At 36.4% G+C, this 19932-nt stretch overlaps 1 protein-coding gene across 15 annotated transcripts in view; it reads right to left on the bottom strand.

The window, feature by feature from the left end:
• Window positions 1-19932, bottom strand: part of MEF2C (myocyte enhancer factor 2C) — a 156546-nt gene that overhangs the window by 73478 nt on the left and 63136 nt on the right. For 9 of the 15 annotated variants that reach the window (XM_081133450.1, XM_081133447.1, XM_081133440.1 and 6 more), the window contains one exon: window positions 12939-13134. In XM_081133450.1, coding sequence (XP_080989576.1) covers window positions 12939-12992 — 54 coding nt within the window. In that variant the 5' untranslated portion in view covers window positions 12993-13134. The remainder of the gene's footprint in view (window positions 1-12938; window positions 13135-19932) is intronic. The other 6 variants (XM_081133451.1, XM_081133444.1, XM_081133449.1 and 3 more) reach the window with 1 other exon arrangement.

The raw sequence follows: 19932 nt of genomic DNA, 5'->3' as shown, positions 1-19932 counted from the left end.
AGTGCATTATGGAATGGAAATACACTCTACTTTAAAGTCTGAACGTCTCAATATAATTTTCTGCTAATAGTAGATTTTTTAAACTTGTCTTTTTGACAATGTCTAAAAAATAAGATATTTTATATTTATATATATATCTATATATTTTACTAAAAATAAAAAGTTTAACTTGTTAGAGACAAGAATCTTGAGAGAAAGGAATTATATCACCTTGGAATCTATCAGAGAAACCAGAGAATGTCTGGAGAGAAATACATATGTACATATGCTCCAGATTTCAAGAAAAACATATTTCAAAAGTTCAGAGAAAAGCCTTTATTCGTTGCCCAGATGACTCATCAGGAAGGATGGAAAAGTGTGAAGATAAAATTTTAATTTTACAATCACAGGATACAGAGATAAATGGGGAGGATCTAAGGGTTCCTCATCTAAGGATGACTGAATTTGTTAAGCAAAAATTTACTGAACTTTCTAATGAGTTTAGATTTTCAAAGAACATGTATTTGGCAATGTATTTGATTAAATTCTCATCACAATATTACAGATTCGAGACTGGCTGGCAGTAATTTTGAAAATTTAAATATGAATTGATTGGTCAGTGTTACGTTTAAGAGAATGTCTCTAGAAAGGGCCACAGAATTTAGTAACTTTCCTGTCTCAGGTAGCATTTTCATCACTGGTTAAGATTAAGATGTAGATGGCACACTTCTCAGATCTGCATAAGCATAAATCTGGGTGATAACCCAATAGATGATAGAGGCTCTTTCCATAGGTCTCTCTACAGATTAGAAAGTTGGGTCAAAAACAATAAGATGAAACAGAAAATTTTAATCTTTGTTTGCATTAAAAAAACAATTACATAGACTCAGGTTAGAAGAAAATGAGCATGATAGTTGCTTTTGGGGAAAGGATCTAAAGTTATAGTGCTCCAATGAGGAAAGTAACTATTCTAATAGTTATTTTGTTAGCACTAACTAACCTTTGGTACTCTATTCAGTTCTGAGAATTACATTTTAAGAGACAATGACAAAATTAGAGAGGCTATAGAATGGCAAACAGGTTGATGTAGGATCTGAGAACAATTTTGTGTGAGAAGTCATTAAGGTTATCTGGAATGTTTAACCCAGAAAATAGAGTTAAAAGTGAAATGCCAAACATTTTCTAAATCTGAAGAACCTGTGGCTGTGTGAAGAGGCAGATGAGTTATTCTGTTTTGTTCTATGGAGCAGAATTAGAAAGTACTGTTGAAAACCACAAAGAGGTGAAAATAGGACAAAACCTAGGGATGAGAATTGTCCATGAGTGGACCAATGAAGTGAGAAGCAGTTCATTCCTGAACATGTTCAAGTAAAGCTGCATATCAAGGAAGGTGCAGAAGGTGTTCCTAATCTCAACAGGAAGCTGGACTAGAGACCTTTAAAATATTTATTCCACATTTCAGATGTTCAGAAGTCTGTAGCACAGACTTTTGGGTCAAGGGAAAGAGTGATGGCAATTTCATTCTATAAAATGTCTTATATGTTGGTTACTCAACCTCATCAATATATTATCATAATCATCTCTAGTTTCCATATTCTAAGAAATAAATGGGGTCACTTTCTTTGTGTAGTAAGAAGAGATACAAAAGACTGTAAAAAATTTGAGTAGACAATGTTAAATTATAGATGTAGTGCCGAAAATGCATAGAAAAAAATTGTCCAGATTGATAAAATAGGAAATTCAAATTACTAAACTATTTTAAAAGGAGCAGTATATAAGCATCATTACATGGTAATTGAAAATCAGTCTGAGCTCTGACATTTATAAGCTGTGTGCCTTTGGGTAAATTGTTTAACTTACCTGAGCCCGTTCTCTCACTTGTAAAATGGAGGTAACAATAGGCATCTTACAGAGATGTTACGAGACTTAAACTAAGGGACAAGTGTAAGTGACTTGTCAGTGAAACACTATATAAGGTAGGTAGTATTTTTTCTCTGATGAATCAGGCTCAGTCACTTCTTGCTACATGCTGCTCTCCTAGGACCTGCCAACTTGTGTTACCATTATGTCTAGATCAGAGTTTCTCTCTCAAGCAGACCTTGAGCTTTCCTTGAAAGCCCAGAACATCTCCTGTCTGATCCCACAACCCGAAGTCCCAGAACAATACGTGGCTAAATAGTTGTTGAATGAATGAATGGATAGATGGATGAACTGTGATCTTTTGCAATTCAAAATGAATGGCTAAAAATAAATTTCTATGCATGCTTAAACTATGTTAATAAGGAAGTTTGCCCCTAAGAGAGGAAAATGTCACATAGTTCTTTTTCCTTTTTTTTTGGTCATATTAACTTATAGTAAAAATGTACATTTAGTATAAATAGGAGAAAAACAGCACTGGGTCAAGTTTTGTGTTTGGGTTTGTTGGTAAAATCGGAGCTTATCATATTTCCTATAATTGTTTTTAGATAACAGTGTTGACTGTATTTGGTGGATTTTTTTCGAAGAAGTTCAAAGACTTTATAAGTTATCTTACTACATTCGACAGTATCTCTTTGAAGTTATTGTTTGGCACAGTTTATCATCCCCATTTCTCAGATGATGCTGTAGACAAAGACATGAATTGCCTTATCCAAGGTCATGAAACTAGTCCCTGGATGCACTAGAAATTGAACTTTCTTCACACGAGATTCCTCTTTCTTTCCTTAGTCAGTGTTCCTTCCCTCTTTTAGATAACTGCATTTCAGGGGCTTAACTTCAGCACAGCATGGGCCGGCCAACCGTTCACTGAGCAGGGTGCGGGGCCAGTAAGAACTGCCCGCGATTCTGATGAGTACAGGCAGGTAGTGCGTAACACATTAATTAATGTAAGGTAGTTTTCTAGGTTGAAGTAAAAAAATAATTTTAATAATGCTAAAATTGAGAAGAAGTTGGTTTCTAGGTTCAGACAGTAAACCAAAACTTCTTTTGTGTGCACTCTGCAGACGCCTCCGCCCTCAGAGCTTCAGCCATTCCCTCTGAAGCCCGTGAGAACCACATGCATGCACTAGTGGGCACACACCAGTTCTATATTTATGGCTGTTTATTTAAATTTCATAAAATGAGAAACATTTTTGGTTGGTAGCAAATACAGTTCTATTTACAACCAGAATAAAAAAGGTGGGTTTCTGACTTATACACAGGCAATGTAAATAACAAGTTCTAAAAACAGAGGACAACTCCTGTATCATTTCCTACAGGGTAGGGAAATTAGTCTGACTGCCGTGTAGCGCAAAGGATATTTAATAATGAGTCTCCACGCCACGTAAATGTCCCCTCCGTTCACCCTCCGAATCCTGGCTACATTCATAGAGTCTCTTCGGGAGAACTTTCCTGCCATATTAACTGTGGGAGTCTTTGCATCTTACAAGAAAGGGTTCTGAATAAATGAAAGGAAAGGGCCTTTGGAAACCTCAGTTACCCACATCCATGGGAACAACTGAGGCTTAACTCTAAACGACGTCAGGCGCCTTAATTACCAAGGGAAGCAACAATAATTTTATCTATAGGTCTAATACTTCTTTCCGCCAATCAGAATACTTTTGGCCTGATCTTAATTCAACGGCTTAATGAGTCTGCTCAGTGAGTGGAGAACTTTTTACTCATTTCTTTAACTCATAAAGTAATATTAGTTTTTTTGTTTTAGAATGTTTGGGGCAGTGGCAGAAAGAGATTTGACTTTGGGTGGCGAGCACACAATGCAGACAATGTATGATAGGATCGTACACTTGAAACCTGTATGGTTTTACTAACCAATGTAACCCCAATAAATTCAATTAAAAAGCATTTAATTATCGGTTAATTTGCTGGCACGGAAGATAGTACCCTGTTGACAAACTCAAGCGCTGATAATTCTGAGTTGAAGAATGATTCAGAACAATTGGGTAAAGGGTGAAAAAGTTTTAAGAATGTCTTAAAACAATTATTTATCTTCAACTTTCCCTGTAATGTAAAAGAATGCTATGATAAAAATCCAAGCGTAGATGAATCTAAAGGAGTTATTTCAATTAAAAAAAAAAGCAAACTGGAAGGAAAAAGAAAAAAGAATCTGTTTGGGACTATTAATATACACAGCTAATTCTATTTTCTAAGTCTTGAGATTCTACCTCTCTCCCCCTTTTTTTTTTGTCTAAATAGAGTAATGATTAATATAGTCCTCACCCTACGAAAATATTTCAGATCCACTCCTCCCCCACACCCCCCAGACCTGGTAATCAGTTTTCTCCCGTGAAGGAAACGGAGTGACTAATGAGTGACGAGAGGGACAGTCGGCAGACACAATGCGCCCTCTAATCCAGAGCCACGAGGTCTTCCTATGTGTTTAAAAGGTTAGGGACGGAGTCGAGAGTCTGCAGCGACAATCTCTAATTGGGAAAAAGGGAAATGCCTCTTAAATGCTCTTTTTCTTCCTCTGGCTTGTTCCTGACAGTGGGTAATGGCACAACTGTTCTAAAGTATTCCTCTCCCATTTTTATTTTGTTTAATCCAGCCTGTCATTAGAAAGGCCCGCGAGCGGCCGATGATTACTCGGGCGGGAGGAAGCAGTGCCACTGCAGACTGTGTCCTAGACAAGCGCCCCTTTATACAGGGCCGGGCTGCCCCTGAATGAAAGGCTCTGTAAAGGGCAGCGAGGGCCCTTTGAGCAGCCCGCTGCCATGTGCTTGGAAGCCTCCAGCGTAACTTGCGAGGATGAGACGGCGGCGAGTTCGGCTGCAAAGAGGACTATTGTCCTCGTGAGCCTCGAGCAACTTGAGCCCGTCTCGCTGCAATGCAGCCATTTCCAAAGGGGTTTTGAGCAGTAGTTCCAAAAATTCTGAACATGATAAAAGGATTAAAATAGGGGGTTTAGAGTATGGAACTTAGAGCCCTACCAACCCTTCATCCTAAGTCAACACCCAAAAATAAAACTTTAAATCTTAGGCATTACACATTATTTTGGAAAAAAAAAACACCCAACAAAGAATAAATAATAGGTTAGATTACAATTAAACAATTGAATGCATATTAATAAACCTGAGTGTTTATTAACAAATTCATAGAGTCTGGGTTTTGAACTTTGTGATAGCCAATTTCTGATATATTTATCTACACGAGGCAAAGGAAAAAGTATGATCTACAATTATTAAACTTGCCAGGATTTAAAAGTTTTTATGGGGGTCCATTTTTAAGCCTAAGAATGTTTTAGATTTTAACCAGAGAAGACTATAGCATGATATATCTTTAGTTTTTTATATGTGCTGTTCAGGTCTGCTTGGTTTGATAAAGGGCTGATTTACATTCTAAATCCAATTTGTAGATGCAGTCATAAAATAAATACCTCTATTTCTCTGTACCTCATATACATAAAATACATAATTTAAATCAGGAGAATCAAATAAAACAGATTCATATTTTGGGGGCAAAAACATGTTTACTAGTTTAACAAAGCCAAAATGTACCTAAGGGAAAGGTCAAAGACTACCGCATTCCCTGCTGAGCAAATGCTCAGGAAGCACATTTGTCTACGTTTCCTGTCATAACAGGAAGAGTGTAACTTCTTCCTTTCCACAATGGCTTCACGTTTACCTCCTAACTCCAATATTTTCTCCCTCAGGGCCTTCCAAATCAATCCTTGCAAGACAGAAGGCGGGAGGTTTCCAAACAGTTACATTTGTTGAAATGTTATTTAAATGTTAGTGATTGCTTAAGCTAAACTGTTCCAATTTAGAATTAAAAGTCAAATTTCCAAACACTTAGAGGGGTTCTCTTATTCCTATTAGTGTTCTAAAGTATTTCAAAGAAATGCAAATATAGATCCATACTATGGAATTTCATTTAGTTCAATTTAATTATGTCATTTTTAAAACCAAAGTCATTATTCTACGGGAGTTGGGGTTCCAAACTGTCTTCAATAAGAGTATGCTGGGGTGTAAGTTTCAAAATACTTTCACGCTAATAATTTTTAAAGGAACTCTTTGTAAATGAATAATTACAAAGCTAAAGTAAGTCTAGACTGCAAAGGACATGGCTTTTGAGACAATCAGCAACATGTTCTTTAACATACAGTTTGGAAGAAACCTTTTGGTTTATGTGGTCTATTTGTAATGTTAATATTTTTAGTGCTGGTTTCTCAGTAATACAATGTCACACAGAGTTTGTGCATTTGCAAAGCCAAAGGTGACTTGTAGCAGACAAGGTGTGCGCACGCATTCACAGAAGGGGACTGTGCCATTCAATGTCAACTTTGTACACAGAATGTTTCAGATACAATAAGCCCAAACATCAGAATTCTTATAAATTAGTTTTAAATGGAAATTATACGAGATACACAAATTAGAGAGAAGCAACAAGAAATCTTGAAGCCCTTAAATTTAAGTGGAGCTTATTTCTTAAATCCAGTGATAGAATTCTAGAGGAACAGGTTCTTTTTCCTTGTGAACATTTTGGCTTCCCCTGGATTTTCAACAAAGGAAAGCTGCGTGAATCTGACAGCGGTTGAGATAATACTTTCTTGCAGTAAAGGAGATCTCCTGACATAAATATAAAATGTCCCACACCTATGGGATGTATAGTAAGTGTGTAGTGCACTTGGCCATTATTCAGCTCTATGGGGGGATACCACTTGTGAATTGTTTTCAAATTGCTAGAAATACAATGCAAATGAATGGCCTGATGTCAGAGCTGTTAAACACACAGGTGAGCACTTTGGCTACTGCTTTCTTTGATTTGAAAATTCTTGAAAGTACACTTTATTTATTATTATTATTTTTTTAGGTTTTCCTTTTCAGTCTCTTCAATCACCAGTAGTAATTCCAACAACACCTTTTCTCCTTGGTGATTTTAAAATTAATGAAAGAATGGTTTAACTTATATATATGGGGAACCTTTAAGTAGGTATCCACAGGATGCATCAATATACCCTATAATTCTATTCTGAGATGTACTATGTCCTGATATATTACTATGATACATGCTAATTTCATTTATATAAAATGAGTTTAATAAAAATTTTAATACAATTTTAGGGGAGGCAGCCAGCTGTTAAAGAAATGATACTGAGGAAGGAAAAGCATAAAAATATTCATTATTAGGTATCTGCAGGTTTATTTTAGATTTAGAGGTAGAAAAATCAACGCTTTTGCAGTTATCAAATGTATTATTCACTTGATCTGAAACAAGGTTCCAGATATGCACTGGGTAACTAACATGGGTAACTCTTCTATAGTATTTAAAGTACAATTTCTTCTCAAATAATATTCACTTACTTGATATGCATACAAGCAACTGACAAGTCTGGAAGTTTTGTTTGTGGAAATGACAAAAGAAAACAGTGCAACTAGATTACTCTGCTCTTTTAACTCATGGCTCACAACTCAGCACAAAGTCATTTTCTTGAAACACTTTATTTGTATTTCTAAATTATCCAGTTCCTCACATTTAAAGAGTGAACCTATCTTAATTTCAACAAATTTTATATTAGGTTAATAGGTTGTAACTCTCAAGTTTAGAACTGTAATTAGCCCTTTTATTTACTGGTATATATTCTGGATTATCACCTTGAAGGAATGAATGTTACAGTAAAAAATCCCATTGAAATTTTAGCTTACATTCTAAGAAAGACCTAAAATAGTGGAAAACAGGAGAATGCAGTAAAATTTGTTTCTTTTTAAAAGAGAGTCACTTGAGGAAATCAACAGATCTCAAGAGAAAAAGAAAAAATGTAACAGCTATGAACTCTGAATTCTTTTTAGTCATAAGGGGATTCTGCTATTCTATTAACAGGAGAATGTTGCTAATTGTCTTTAATCTGTGCTCCAGTTATTGCACTGATAATTATATAAAATTTTGTTTGCTGGCAAAAACTATTAGTGTGCCAGATCTGACGGAAGGAAAGAGCTAAAGACATTTAAATTTCCCCCTTAATGCTACTATATCAGGCTCTGTGTTACTTGTCAAATATTTTTCCCTTTTAGTTATTCAAGTATTTAAATGTCTTTTTAGAACAAGTCCCACAGATAAATTTAGGTTTACGCCTCCTATCCTGTCAAAGTGGGAAAATTGAAAATGTTAAATACAAACATACAAGTAAACAGGTTTAGGTTAAGCATGTCTAATTTTTATATGTCTTTCTTCTCGACACAGCAGACAGAACAGATTTCTAGGTATATTGTTTGTAAAATGAATCACACGGGGACAAAACTCATTTAAAAATCTGGCTGTTTCAGAGAATAGTGGAAATCAGAACTATATGAAGGAGGGTAAGATTATTTATTGCCTAATTGATGGAGGTATCTAACGGGTAAAAACAAAAAATGCAGATGGAGAGACTGAAAATAGAAGGTCAGAATGAGCCAGAAGTTGGAAGTGACAACCATGATGATCAGGAGTTCAAAATAATTTGGTTAGTAACATACATTTGAAAATAAGTCCCTCAGCATAGAACTTAGGAAACTGCTTCTCCCCACCCGTCACAAGCCCTGCTCTGCAAACGTTGTGACTTCGCTCCCTGCCCACCGGCCCTTCTCCTCCGTCAGCTGGCTCTGGCTCTGCAACGACTCGCCCCCCGTTAGCTTCCAGAGGCGCCCCTGTACCGCTGCTCTACACTTTCCTTCCAGCTCCCATGCCCCTCTGAAGGTAAAACCCTCACGACACGAAGGTCCAGGAGCCATTCTTCAGCGTGCCACAGAGCAGGAGCTGCTGGGATGGAAATCACATGAACTAAAACAGCAGCTCAGGGTTCAAAGAGCACGAGTGTTAACAGAAATAGCTTAATAGGGAAATTTATTGAGCACTTATTATACACTAGGTGCTTTACTTTTATCCCTTAATTTAATTATCTCAATGACCTAATGAGGTGGGCACTATTTTTTAAATCCTCTACTACTGATGAGGAAACCGACGAGGCTCAGAGAGGTTAAGGCCCTTGCTGGAGAGTCAGACAGCTAGCAGGTGGCAGAACTGGGGCCACATCTAGGTTTGTGCATCTTTATTTATTTATTTATTTATTATTATTATTTTTTAATATATCTTTATTGATTTCAGAGAGTGGAAAGGAGAGGGAGAGAGAGAGATGTTCAATGATGAGAGAGTCATTGATCGAGCCCGCAACCCGGGCATGTGCCCTGACCGGGAATCGAATCCTGATCGCCTGGATCCTAGGCCGATGCTCAACCGCTGAGCCACGCCCGGCCGGGCTTGTGCATCTTTAAAGCCGTGCTCATTGCCATTAGATTACACTGGGTGCAGTGTGATGTGACTGGGGAAGGCTATGGCCTAAAACTATGCCCTTAGCCATTGTATTACAGAGGAGAGCCAAGATTTAATTGAGAAGATCATGTTTGTTTTGCGTTTTAATCTGAAAGATTTGGGCTGAAATCTTGGCCACCTCCTGGTATGAACTAACTTCAAAGGTCTGCATGATCTGGGGTCCTGCTTAGAATCCAATCTTTTCTCTCATTTCTCTTAAGTCCTGCAAAGCACGGTCAAGTTCCACCAGTTTTCCTCAGCTTCCTAGCAAGCTCCTTCCTTTCTTAAGGAGTTTCGCAAATATTGTCTCCTCGGGAATGTCACCTGCCTTACACTGACTATCTTAATGCTCCCATCTTTAGCATTTCCTCTGAGAGGCGTTTCCCTGACCCCCAATCTAAATAAAGCACCTCCTGTTATTCCATCATCGCACTTTCATAGTTTCATCCATAACACGTATGAATAAAACTTTGTTAGATATTTGCATATCTCGTGGCCAGTTCATCCCACTAGGCCAGAGGTCCACAAGGTGCAGCCCACAGGCCAAATCCAGTCTGCTCTCCCTTCCCCACCCCCTTTTTTGTCAGTAAAGTTTTATTCAACACAGGCTCATTTATGCACCTGCGCCTTGTCCACAGCTGCTTTCACGACTAGGGCAGAGCGACCTAGTAGAGACAGACACTGAATGCCTGGGCCGCAAGGCCAAACATATTTGCCATGTGGCCCTGTAAAGAAAAAGCTTGCTGACTTCTGCAGCAGTCAATAAGCTGATGAGGTTCTTCTTGCTTACCACTGAATCCTAATGCTAGGCACACTGCAGTCTAATAATATTTGTTGATTTCATGAGTAAATAAATAATTCAGCTGTAAATGGGACTGATAAGGATTGAACGGAATAATATATATGTGGTTCTTGGAATTCGTAGCTGAATTTATTAAGTTATCTGAAAATTTCTGCAAGACAAATTGAGAATTCAGGATTTTATTTATTTTTACATACTGACTTAAGAAATCCATCTTGGTTAGGCTAAAAATGGAGAAATAAGTAGTAGTTTTCATAAACTTAGAAACTCTGGGGAAAATTTTTTAAAAATTAAAAAGCTGTTAATATTTTTCCTCCCCCAAACTATTACATGTATACAATTGTAGTTTCTGAACTTTGGCTGTTCTCTACTTCCATTAGGTAAGATAAAATAAGGGCAAAATTCAATTTAAACAGTAAGCTGCTCTGTTTTACAACAGTTTTATTTCTTAATGATGTACAATTTATCACATCAGCTCTGCCATATTTCATTTCACACTTTACGCCAGTATTTCTTATTCTGTAAAAAACAACAACACACCCTGTTCTCTGTATTGCCAAATAAACACCTGCAATGGCAGAGCGGGCTTTTACTACTTTTAAGAAAAGATGACTGTGAACCATTGTGTGAGGCTCCATTAAGGAGCCTACAGTGAGGGAAGCTTCAAAAAGGGCAAAGCAGTTACCTTTTTCTTTTCAACACATGAACACATAGTTTAAAGGAAGCCCAGTTTAGGGGTGCCGCCAGAGCTTTCTCGATGTGCTTTAGCAGACTTGCTGGTGTTGATTATTAGGAGTGACCTACCTCTTTTTAGCTCTCTCCCAAATGGTTCTCATGACCACTCTTGTAGTAAGTAGGTGAGAGTCGCGCATGACAAACATTTGTAAATAAGATGGCTGTTGAAGATTGTCAATGGTCATCTAAAATAACCACTAAAACATATGTTAAAACATGGCAGTTTTCAATTTTACTAATTCCATTTGAGAGTATTGAATTAAAGGGCCTACTGTACCTACTAAAGACTAAAAAAAAAAAAAGACAAAATAGATCCTAAATTCTATAGAATAACATAAGAAATTTGTCTTCAGCATTAAAAAAAAGGTAAACTAAGTGGAATTTAAATAATTGTTGTTTTCCTAAAGTTATTATGACTTCTGACATGGGTGAGAGTCATAGCAATTGTAGACACAACTATATTTACATCAAGAAAAGATGTTCAATTATTAGCTCAAAAGTACGGTGTTAAAATTCGTATATCCCTGTGTGAGTTTTATGTTCCTTTTTAAAGAAAAATGAAAGCTCACAAATTCCACCTGCAAAAATTTTCTTCTCTCTTTGCAAGCATAAGAAGATACAATGAATTTCATGAGCCTAAAAATTATTGTTATTATTAATGAAGTGTAGGTGCTAATTTTTGACTATACCTAAAATAGATTCTAGTCCAAATATCTGGGTCTAAACAGTCAATAGTACATGATGGTCAATATTTCCATTTTAATTTTAATTTCAATCTATAAAGCAATTAAAAAATACTGTGGTTTTTTATTAAAAACATTATTTCTTTTTGGCTTGACCCATAGCAATAAACAATGTGTAGAAAAACACTGAAGAAATACATTACAAATCTTAGCATTATTCATCTTTCAGCTCAATTTTCAGCCAAAAATAGTTCAAGTCATATGTACCTTGAATAGGACGATTTAAGGAATTATAAACATAAAAATCTAAAAAGTTTCTTTACCTCTTAATAGCATACTGGCTTTGACAGTTTAAATAACAACTTCCATTCATTATAATTTACACATGTAACAACATAACATTTTAAACCATGAATCAGTTCTAGTCTCACTTAGAGTTCCAAGAAGATAGAAAGGGACAATACAGGAGATAGAGTGGCTTTATTTGGGGGGAGATTACAATCTTGAGGGGCATCTCCAAAGCTGTCCTCTTACCTTTCCCTAGTGTAAATGGGGGATACGCAAAAGATTCTTCTCTTCCATGGTCAAGGAATGCCAGTTTTATAGGTTCCATTATCCACCTGCAATGGTTGGGGTCTGGCAGTACTCTAATTTCTCCCAGGAACCATTACTTGATATTTAACATCAGAATACATACAAACCACCCACCTCTCCTTACACTGCCTATCTAAATCCACTCTCCCCCAGTGTGAAGGAAAATAGAGTCAAATTACAGATATTCATGATATACAAGTCTTTGTTGAATAGAGAATTTGGATGTATAACGTCTTTAGAATAGATTAATTGTATCGCACACATATTATCATTGGAGTTCTAGGAAAAAATGATATCATCTGCCTCTATGTTTATAAAAGTCAGTGTTTAAAGAAAATGGTATGCATTAACTAATACTTCTTGCCTACATGTTTTAAGATACTAATATTTTACGTGGGTGTTTTCTTTGTTGTTCTTGTCAGCACAAGTTAAATATTATGGATATATTTCAAAGTCTGTGAATAGAATGAAAGCCACTTTTATTTAGGATATTTAGCCTATAATATAAACCTTTTAAATGGATGACCACAAAAGGCCTCGTGCCCGTGAATATAAGAATATCTTTGTCTGATGATGCATGCAATGTAGCAATGTTATGCTTATTAACTCTTGATTATTAGGCTATTTATATTACACAAGCAGAGCTCCCACTTAGCATTCAGGTGGAAGTCAAAAGTGAATAATCATGAATATGTAAACTATATTTCTAAAAGATAAGGTGATTTTTTTTCTCTTTACATATAAGAGACTATAGGTTTAATTCACTAAAACTTCTCTTAATGGATGTTTATAAGTTCAAAACGTTTTTAGGACCCTTAACATATCTGGGGAAAATGTAATAAACAGTCCATGTAAAAAATGACACAAAAAGTTTCCCCACTCACCTGTCTGTTACGTTCATCCATAATCCTCGTAATCTGAATCTTTTTTCTCCCCATAGTCCCCGTTTTTCTTCTCTCTCTCGTCCCTGAAATTATGTATTTTTTCCTTCCTTTTCTTTCTCTTTCCTGTTTCCTCCAAACAAATTTCCTTCTTCAGCACTTGCACTGCTCAGTTCCCAAATTCCTGCATTCGTTCCTGCTGAACAAAAAGAAACATTCAATATTCCTTTAACAGCAAGTCAGTTGCATAAGAACTATCACATTCTAATTATTAAAAAGTAAAACTACAAGGCAGTAAGCCATTCAAATGAATGAAAAATAAGTGATTATTAAAAGTTCATGGTATATCACACATCAAGCAGGATCAGTTTGTTTTTATAATTGAAATAATCTCCTAAGTAATTTAACAAGTCATTTCAAGGATGCAAACTATGCTTTAAAAGCCTGACGGTTGAAATTTATCTTTTGCGAAGAGTTTCTTAATATTTATAAATAAAATTAGGCTACTCTTTTCACCCTTCTGTTGTGAAAAATTACCTAAATCACAGAGTTAATGAACCTTTATGTACCTGTGTATGCTAAGTAGGGCAGCTAATTCATTTCTGAAGGGAAAACAATCTCCTGTTTTGACAGCAGAGGTGATAACGTCCCTCGTTATGCAAATAGGGTGGACTATTATGAAAGTGCTTTGAGATATATGGAAATGTCAACTAATTTAAATCTAAATCCTTTAATCTTATTTTTAAAAAGTCACTGCTCTGAGAACACTGTAAAAAAGAATATGGGATATTTAATCTTACAGAACAAGCAGCTATCAGCAGTGAGATCTCCTTGTCTCTTTGAAAGCCCTTAAGCTATATCTTCAGTACAAGCATCCAAAAAGATAATCATTCATAAAAAGAAAAAAAATGGTGTAAAAATTTGAGTATTATTTCATTTATAACTATGCTTTTTATAATAAGCCATCAGTCCTCTAAACTTAAATATTTTAAAAAGACATGTCATACCTCTTTGGGGGAGTAAGACACAAAATTACAGAAACTTGCTACTCTATATTGGATCTCTTTAGGTCATGAATTAATATTAAAGAAATGATCATCAGTGATACAGGATAAACCCAGAAAATCCAGAGTATTAAAAGCATATGTTTTACTTAGTTGTAAAGTACATCTGAAAATATTTGAATGTAATGGATCGCCGTGAAATGTGGAAGTTAACGAGAAATAATTCCACAATGGCTTCTTCATTTGCAAGCAACAACTTCAATTATTTTATCCCATCTAATGTCCAAGAATGCAACCACTTTACACATTGCTCAGTATTTCCCTATTTATTTCAGCCGGTGTGTAACAACCAACCTGATAAATTCCCACACGTATTATGTAATGCTAAGCCAATGTCCTGGCTAGTTAATAGATTAGTTGGCTCCAATTCAAAGTTATTGGAACAGGAAAGCTGTTATATACTTGGTCTGATCATCAGCTTTCTTTTGATTTAATTTAGCTTCTAAATTCTTTATCACCTTGAGTAAATTTTTTTTAAGTTTCTGTGATTATCTAATTGCAGAAGCTATTATGACATAATTAGTTCTGGTGGATTAGGTGCTGCTTAAATGCTAAGACCATCTATTCTCTTTTGCCCAGTGCCTTTCTATTAAACTGCAGCTCATTCCTGCCTCTGAGAATACATGTATTGAGTAACATCATGACCACACAGTGCTCATCAAAAACTATTTATTACTCCAGCGGTAATTTTAAATGTTGGAAGTAGTTCAAAAGTTTTAAAGAGTTATATAAATAACACACATCTGACAAATACACATGAAAAAATGAGCTACTCTAAGACATATTAAATCACATTAAAATATGAAAAATCCACAAAGCACAATTGCATCATATACTCACTGTTGCCACTGTCCATTTATCTATTTTTAGAAATGGTCTTAAATATCACTCAACTGGGCAACTTTCCCGTGTTTCCTATAGTCTTACCTTAGAAGCAAGCAGCACGTTAGAATGGTATTTCCCACGCATGTGCAAGGCCCCAAAGAGACGAGCAGGCTTCCTCTACCACAGAAAAGCCAACCCATGAATCCACAGTAAATGCAAATGGGACAATTTCCTTTCTTCCCTGTAGCCGAGGCCGAGGCGGTGGCACTATCGGCTTAAGGACTGTGCCCGCCTAAGCGCTTATTCACTTTAAGGTGGAAGGTCAGGGTGAGCAGATCAGAGTGTGGTGACGGGCCGGCAAGACGAGAACCTCTACAGATCCTGATTCAAAATACAAACAACCAGACGGCAGAGAAACATCCCTGGAGAAAAAAGCCTCCCCAGAAGACAGAGAGAGTTCCTGATGTACCAAACTTAGAAGAGTTCCTCCCTATCACCACCCCATTATTTCACAACTTTGAAACGAGAGACGCTTTTTAAAAAGAGCAGAGCAAGGATTTTTTTTCCATTCTCAAAACATGATGGGAAATGTTTTGCTAGAAAAAATTTATAGTGTAGGTCAAATATATATATATATATATAATAGTTGATAAAAATGCCACTGAACATATTTTTCCTTTTTTGAAATATGCAAGGTAATGTATGGAGAAGCAAGTGTAAATTTCAATACAATTAAAAAATTTTCTTTTCTCCATAAAAATTAGTATTTCAGTTCTTGCCTTTTGAACATGTCTACAAGGCAACATTTTATATTATCAGATGTATATGCAGAATACTAGGCAGTGATGGTGTGACTCTTTTCCTGAAGAAATGTCTCATGGAACACAAGGCTTAGAACATTTGATTATGAGTCACTACGTTTCAAGGCTGTCAGTAAAAATTCAAAGAGTTAGGAAGGTCAACAACAACTCAGTAGTTGTATTCTTAGCATAACCATTTCTCTAACCTGATTTTTATGCAAAAACTGTATTTTAAGGTCGGTTTCAAGTATTCATTTGTAGGAAGCCTAGAGAGGCTGAAAAAGAGATTATATAACTTTAGTAATCTGTAAAATTGTTTTGTATGCATATAAAGAAAAGAATATAATAGCTGAACTACACGTAGTAGAATTTCAAGTTATGCTGAAAACTTTCATTATGTACAATCAACCATAAGCTTAAAATAATTCCAGCAGGCTTGCCGCTACTTCTTTCCACATGAAAGAAGCATTCTTGGAAAATGACAGCGTTCCATAGAAACAATCGGTAATTTAAAAAAAAGAGAAAGGAAGAAAAAGAAATGCTCTACCATAGTTACACTCTATAGAGCTCCAGTCTTCGGCACCGTTTTTCTGTTTGCCAATCTAAATATGAGAAAAATAAAATCAGGCTGCTTACTAAAAAGGGGAACTTCATTGTGGCAGGCTTCTGTTCACTATGAGTTTGGCATAAGCAGACAGATGAAGGCAAAGTGGTGTGAGACCCAAGCAGAGAAGAATTTCTTGTGGACAGAGGCTAAAGATCCTTCTCCCACTGGCTCTCCCATTTATAAACAAGTTCCCTTGAATGATACACACCTTCCTCTCCCTTCCCCCTCTTCCCTCCCTCCCTTTTTCTTGCTCCCTTCCTCCCTCCCTCCCTCCCTCCTACAAATCCCTCCCAGTAACACAGAAGAGTCTTGACAGAATGGCAGGAAACACGCACAGACTGGTCAGGGAAGGATATGATGTCAGCAACCACGAACAATAAAAGGTGTAAAGGTGCTTCCTTCCCTAAACTGTTCCAGAAGTGTAAAATGGGAACCAAAACCGTTCACTTCCTTCTCTGAGCTGAACTGTCTGAGTGTGCTGCGCCCCACCCCCCACAGAGGCCTCTGGGAGGTTCAGAGAAGGGACAGTGAGTGAAATCCAGACACGGGCACAACATTTTTAATTTCTATTTTTGAAACACCTGAGAAGACTCCATTTTAGCTCTCAGTATTTTTGCCTAATTGCTTCAAGAAATAAAAATTAGAAGACCATCAAGTTCACTTCGGTGAAGATGATGTATCACAATTGCCATCTATCAGGCCTCAGAAAAATTGACACAGTTAATGCGGCCACATAATCTCAGTTTACCCTTGTAGGCAAGTGAAGAATTTTATGCGGGCAAAGAGCCATCATATGAATACATATGGGTACATCATATTTTTAGTAAAACAATAAAATCATAAAAATTGTCCAAAAAAAATCAATGTTGGTAAAATAAAGTGATTACTTCTTTGTACCCATGGTTTAGAAAAAGGACCTCTTCTGGGTGGGTGGAATAGATTCCTAGGGTACTGAAGCCCTCAAAGTTCTTTTAGAGAATTCAGACTAACAGGCAAAGTAACTACAAACTTTCAGTATATAGCGAAACTATTTATTTTAATTGCATCACTATTAGGTTCTTTCTAACATGGAAATGGCAGTCTACCATAAGGTTTCTGTAGGAAGAAAACCACATATCAAGTGATCTGAGTCATCTTCAGATTTCAATCATCTTCCCACAACACTTTGATTTAGAAATTAAACATAACCTTCAGTTATGTGTTTTGATCTTAGAGTGAAACTGCCATGCCACATTAAAAGATGTGGGAAGAAATTAATTCTCTCCTGCTAAACTTATCTTTGCAAAGCATGTATTTTGCTATAATAAGCACAATGCAGTCACTTAAATAAAAACAGCCTATGAATAATGATAAGACATTAAAATATGTGATGTCGATTTGCAAAGAAAGAATTCTGGTTTTCTTTTATTCATCTTGGCAAAAAACTTTTTCATTGACTCACATTTTCACTAACACCAGCATCTTCATATAATGTTTTGTAAAAACTCAAGGCTGAAAACCAAACACACTGTATCACAAAAGAAATTATACTGTTAAGTAAATAAAAGCTGGATACTTAGGGATAAAAATGATCATAAGCCCAGTTGCTGCAAGCTTGGTATTACTGATTCAAACAATTAAATGATTCATTATTACTTTAGGTGGAAAATGTTGCTCATTTTGGTACATCTAGATACATTTAACTTTCTACTTTATGATACGTTTGAAAGACATATGAAATACCTAATTATATTTTGGTTAAAAGGAACAAGTAGTACTTCTACATTTTTTTCCTTAAGAGGCATTCTGAACTTCAAAAGATATAATTATTATTGTTCTTACTGTTAATTGACTATGTGATGTCTTATAAGTTGGGGAATATTTCCTCGGTCCTGAAAGTCACTCCATATCTGTCTAAGCTTACCATGTATTATATAGAATATTATATTAACCTAGCTATGAATGCAAGCTAAGTTCATTATTTATTTATTTATTTAATTATTTTTAATCTTCAACTTAGGATATTTTTTCCATTGCTTTTCAGAGAGAGTTGCAGGCAGAGAGACAGAGAGAGAGAAACATCGATGTGAGAGGATTGGTTTGCCTCCTGCTGTGCCCCCAACCATGTGGGGGATCGAGCCTGCAACCTAGGTGCATGCCCTTGGCTGGAATCGAACCTGGAACCCTTCAGTCCTCAGGCCAGTGCTCTCACCACTCAGCCAAATCAGCTAGGGCAAGCTAAGTTCATTTTAAAGACACAGAGCCAAAACTCATCTTCTTAAGGGTAATAAAAGAACAGCCACTCTTTCCTTCTGGATAAATACCATCAGGCCAAACAGTTATTTTCTCTATCTATTCCATTTTAGTGCCAACATGATGAATTCTGAGTCATCTTCAAGTTTCAGTAACACAATATCACACATACAAATAATAAATAATGTTGACAGTCTTTCCTGACATGCTCCTTCCTACCACGTGCCAAAGTCCTTCCTACCACAAGGCCTTTGAATATGCATTTCCCTCTGCCTGGGATGCTCCTCCTTCCCTCTGCACCTTCCTAGCTTCTTCCCTTCCTTTCTGTGTCACCTCCTCAGGAAGCACTCCATGCTCTCCTGATCACGTCAAATTCCTGTAAAAGCACGCACAGCACCATGTCTTCCTTCATAGCACTTGTCACAATTAAAATAGCATGTCTGCCTATCTTCCTCAATATGTCTCATTTTTGTATTCCCAGGACCTACCCAAATGCCAGGCATACGATAGGATTATACTATTAATAGTATGGTATTAGTTGATTAATAAATTAAGATTTTTATCTCTTAGGTAAGTATTTTCGTTAATTTTTTTCATCTTCCCCCCAGGCTATATTTTTTATTCATTTTAGAGAACAAGAAAGGGGGAGAGAGTAAAAACACTGATGTGAGAGAGAAACATCGATCAGCTGCCACCCCTCCCAACATGCCACGACTGGGGATTGAACCCACAACCCAGGTATGTGCCCTGACTGGGATTCAAACCCGCAACCTTTTGGTGTATAGAATGATGTCCCAACCAACTGAACCACCCAGCCAGGGCTGCAATCGCTACTTTTAATGATTACTACCAAGAATATTTTCATATTTTTGTTTATACAGAAGCACACTGATAACTGATAACCTGATACTTAATCCATCATATTTATGTAGCATCTCATAAATGGAATAAGAAAAATTTATACTGAGAAGTGGAAGTTGAATGCATTTTGAAGTCAGGAAGCTCAGGGTTTGGACTAAGAAGCTGAGTGACTACAGATTGATGATTTAATCCCTTAGAGTCCTGTTTACTTGCCCTACAAAAAGGTGGGAACACACGTCTTCATTTGCAAAACGGTTGTGATCATTAAATCCGGTACTATGGGTGAAGTGCTGGCGACATACCTAGCCTACTACCTGTAAGACTGCTTCTGTTCTGAAACAGAAATTCAGTTCTATCATACAGTAAGGCTGTCAAGTGAATCGCAGACCTCACTTTGCAGAGCTAATGATAAAAATCTGCTAACAGGTAATGCTTCATTTATCCCTTAACAATAATCATTATATGAAAAAAAAATTTACACGGTTACAAAAATTAGGAAGTTTCTCTTAAGTATCAGTCATGGAAGAGCTTCAGGCTGCAAAAGTAGAAATAACTAGGGAAATATATCAATTTTCCCAATGACCACGGCTGCTGAAAACTCTACATTA

This window comes from Miniopterus schreibersii (assembly GCF_964146895.1).
Source record: "Miniopterus schreibersii genome assembly, chromosome: 3".
Lineage (NCBI taxonomy): Eukaryota > Metazoa > Chordata > Mammalia > Chiroptera > Miniopteridae > Miniopterus > Miniopterus schreibersii.
This window is presented reverse-complemented; position numbering and strand designations above follow the sequence as displayed.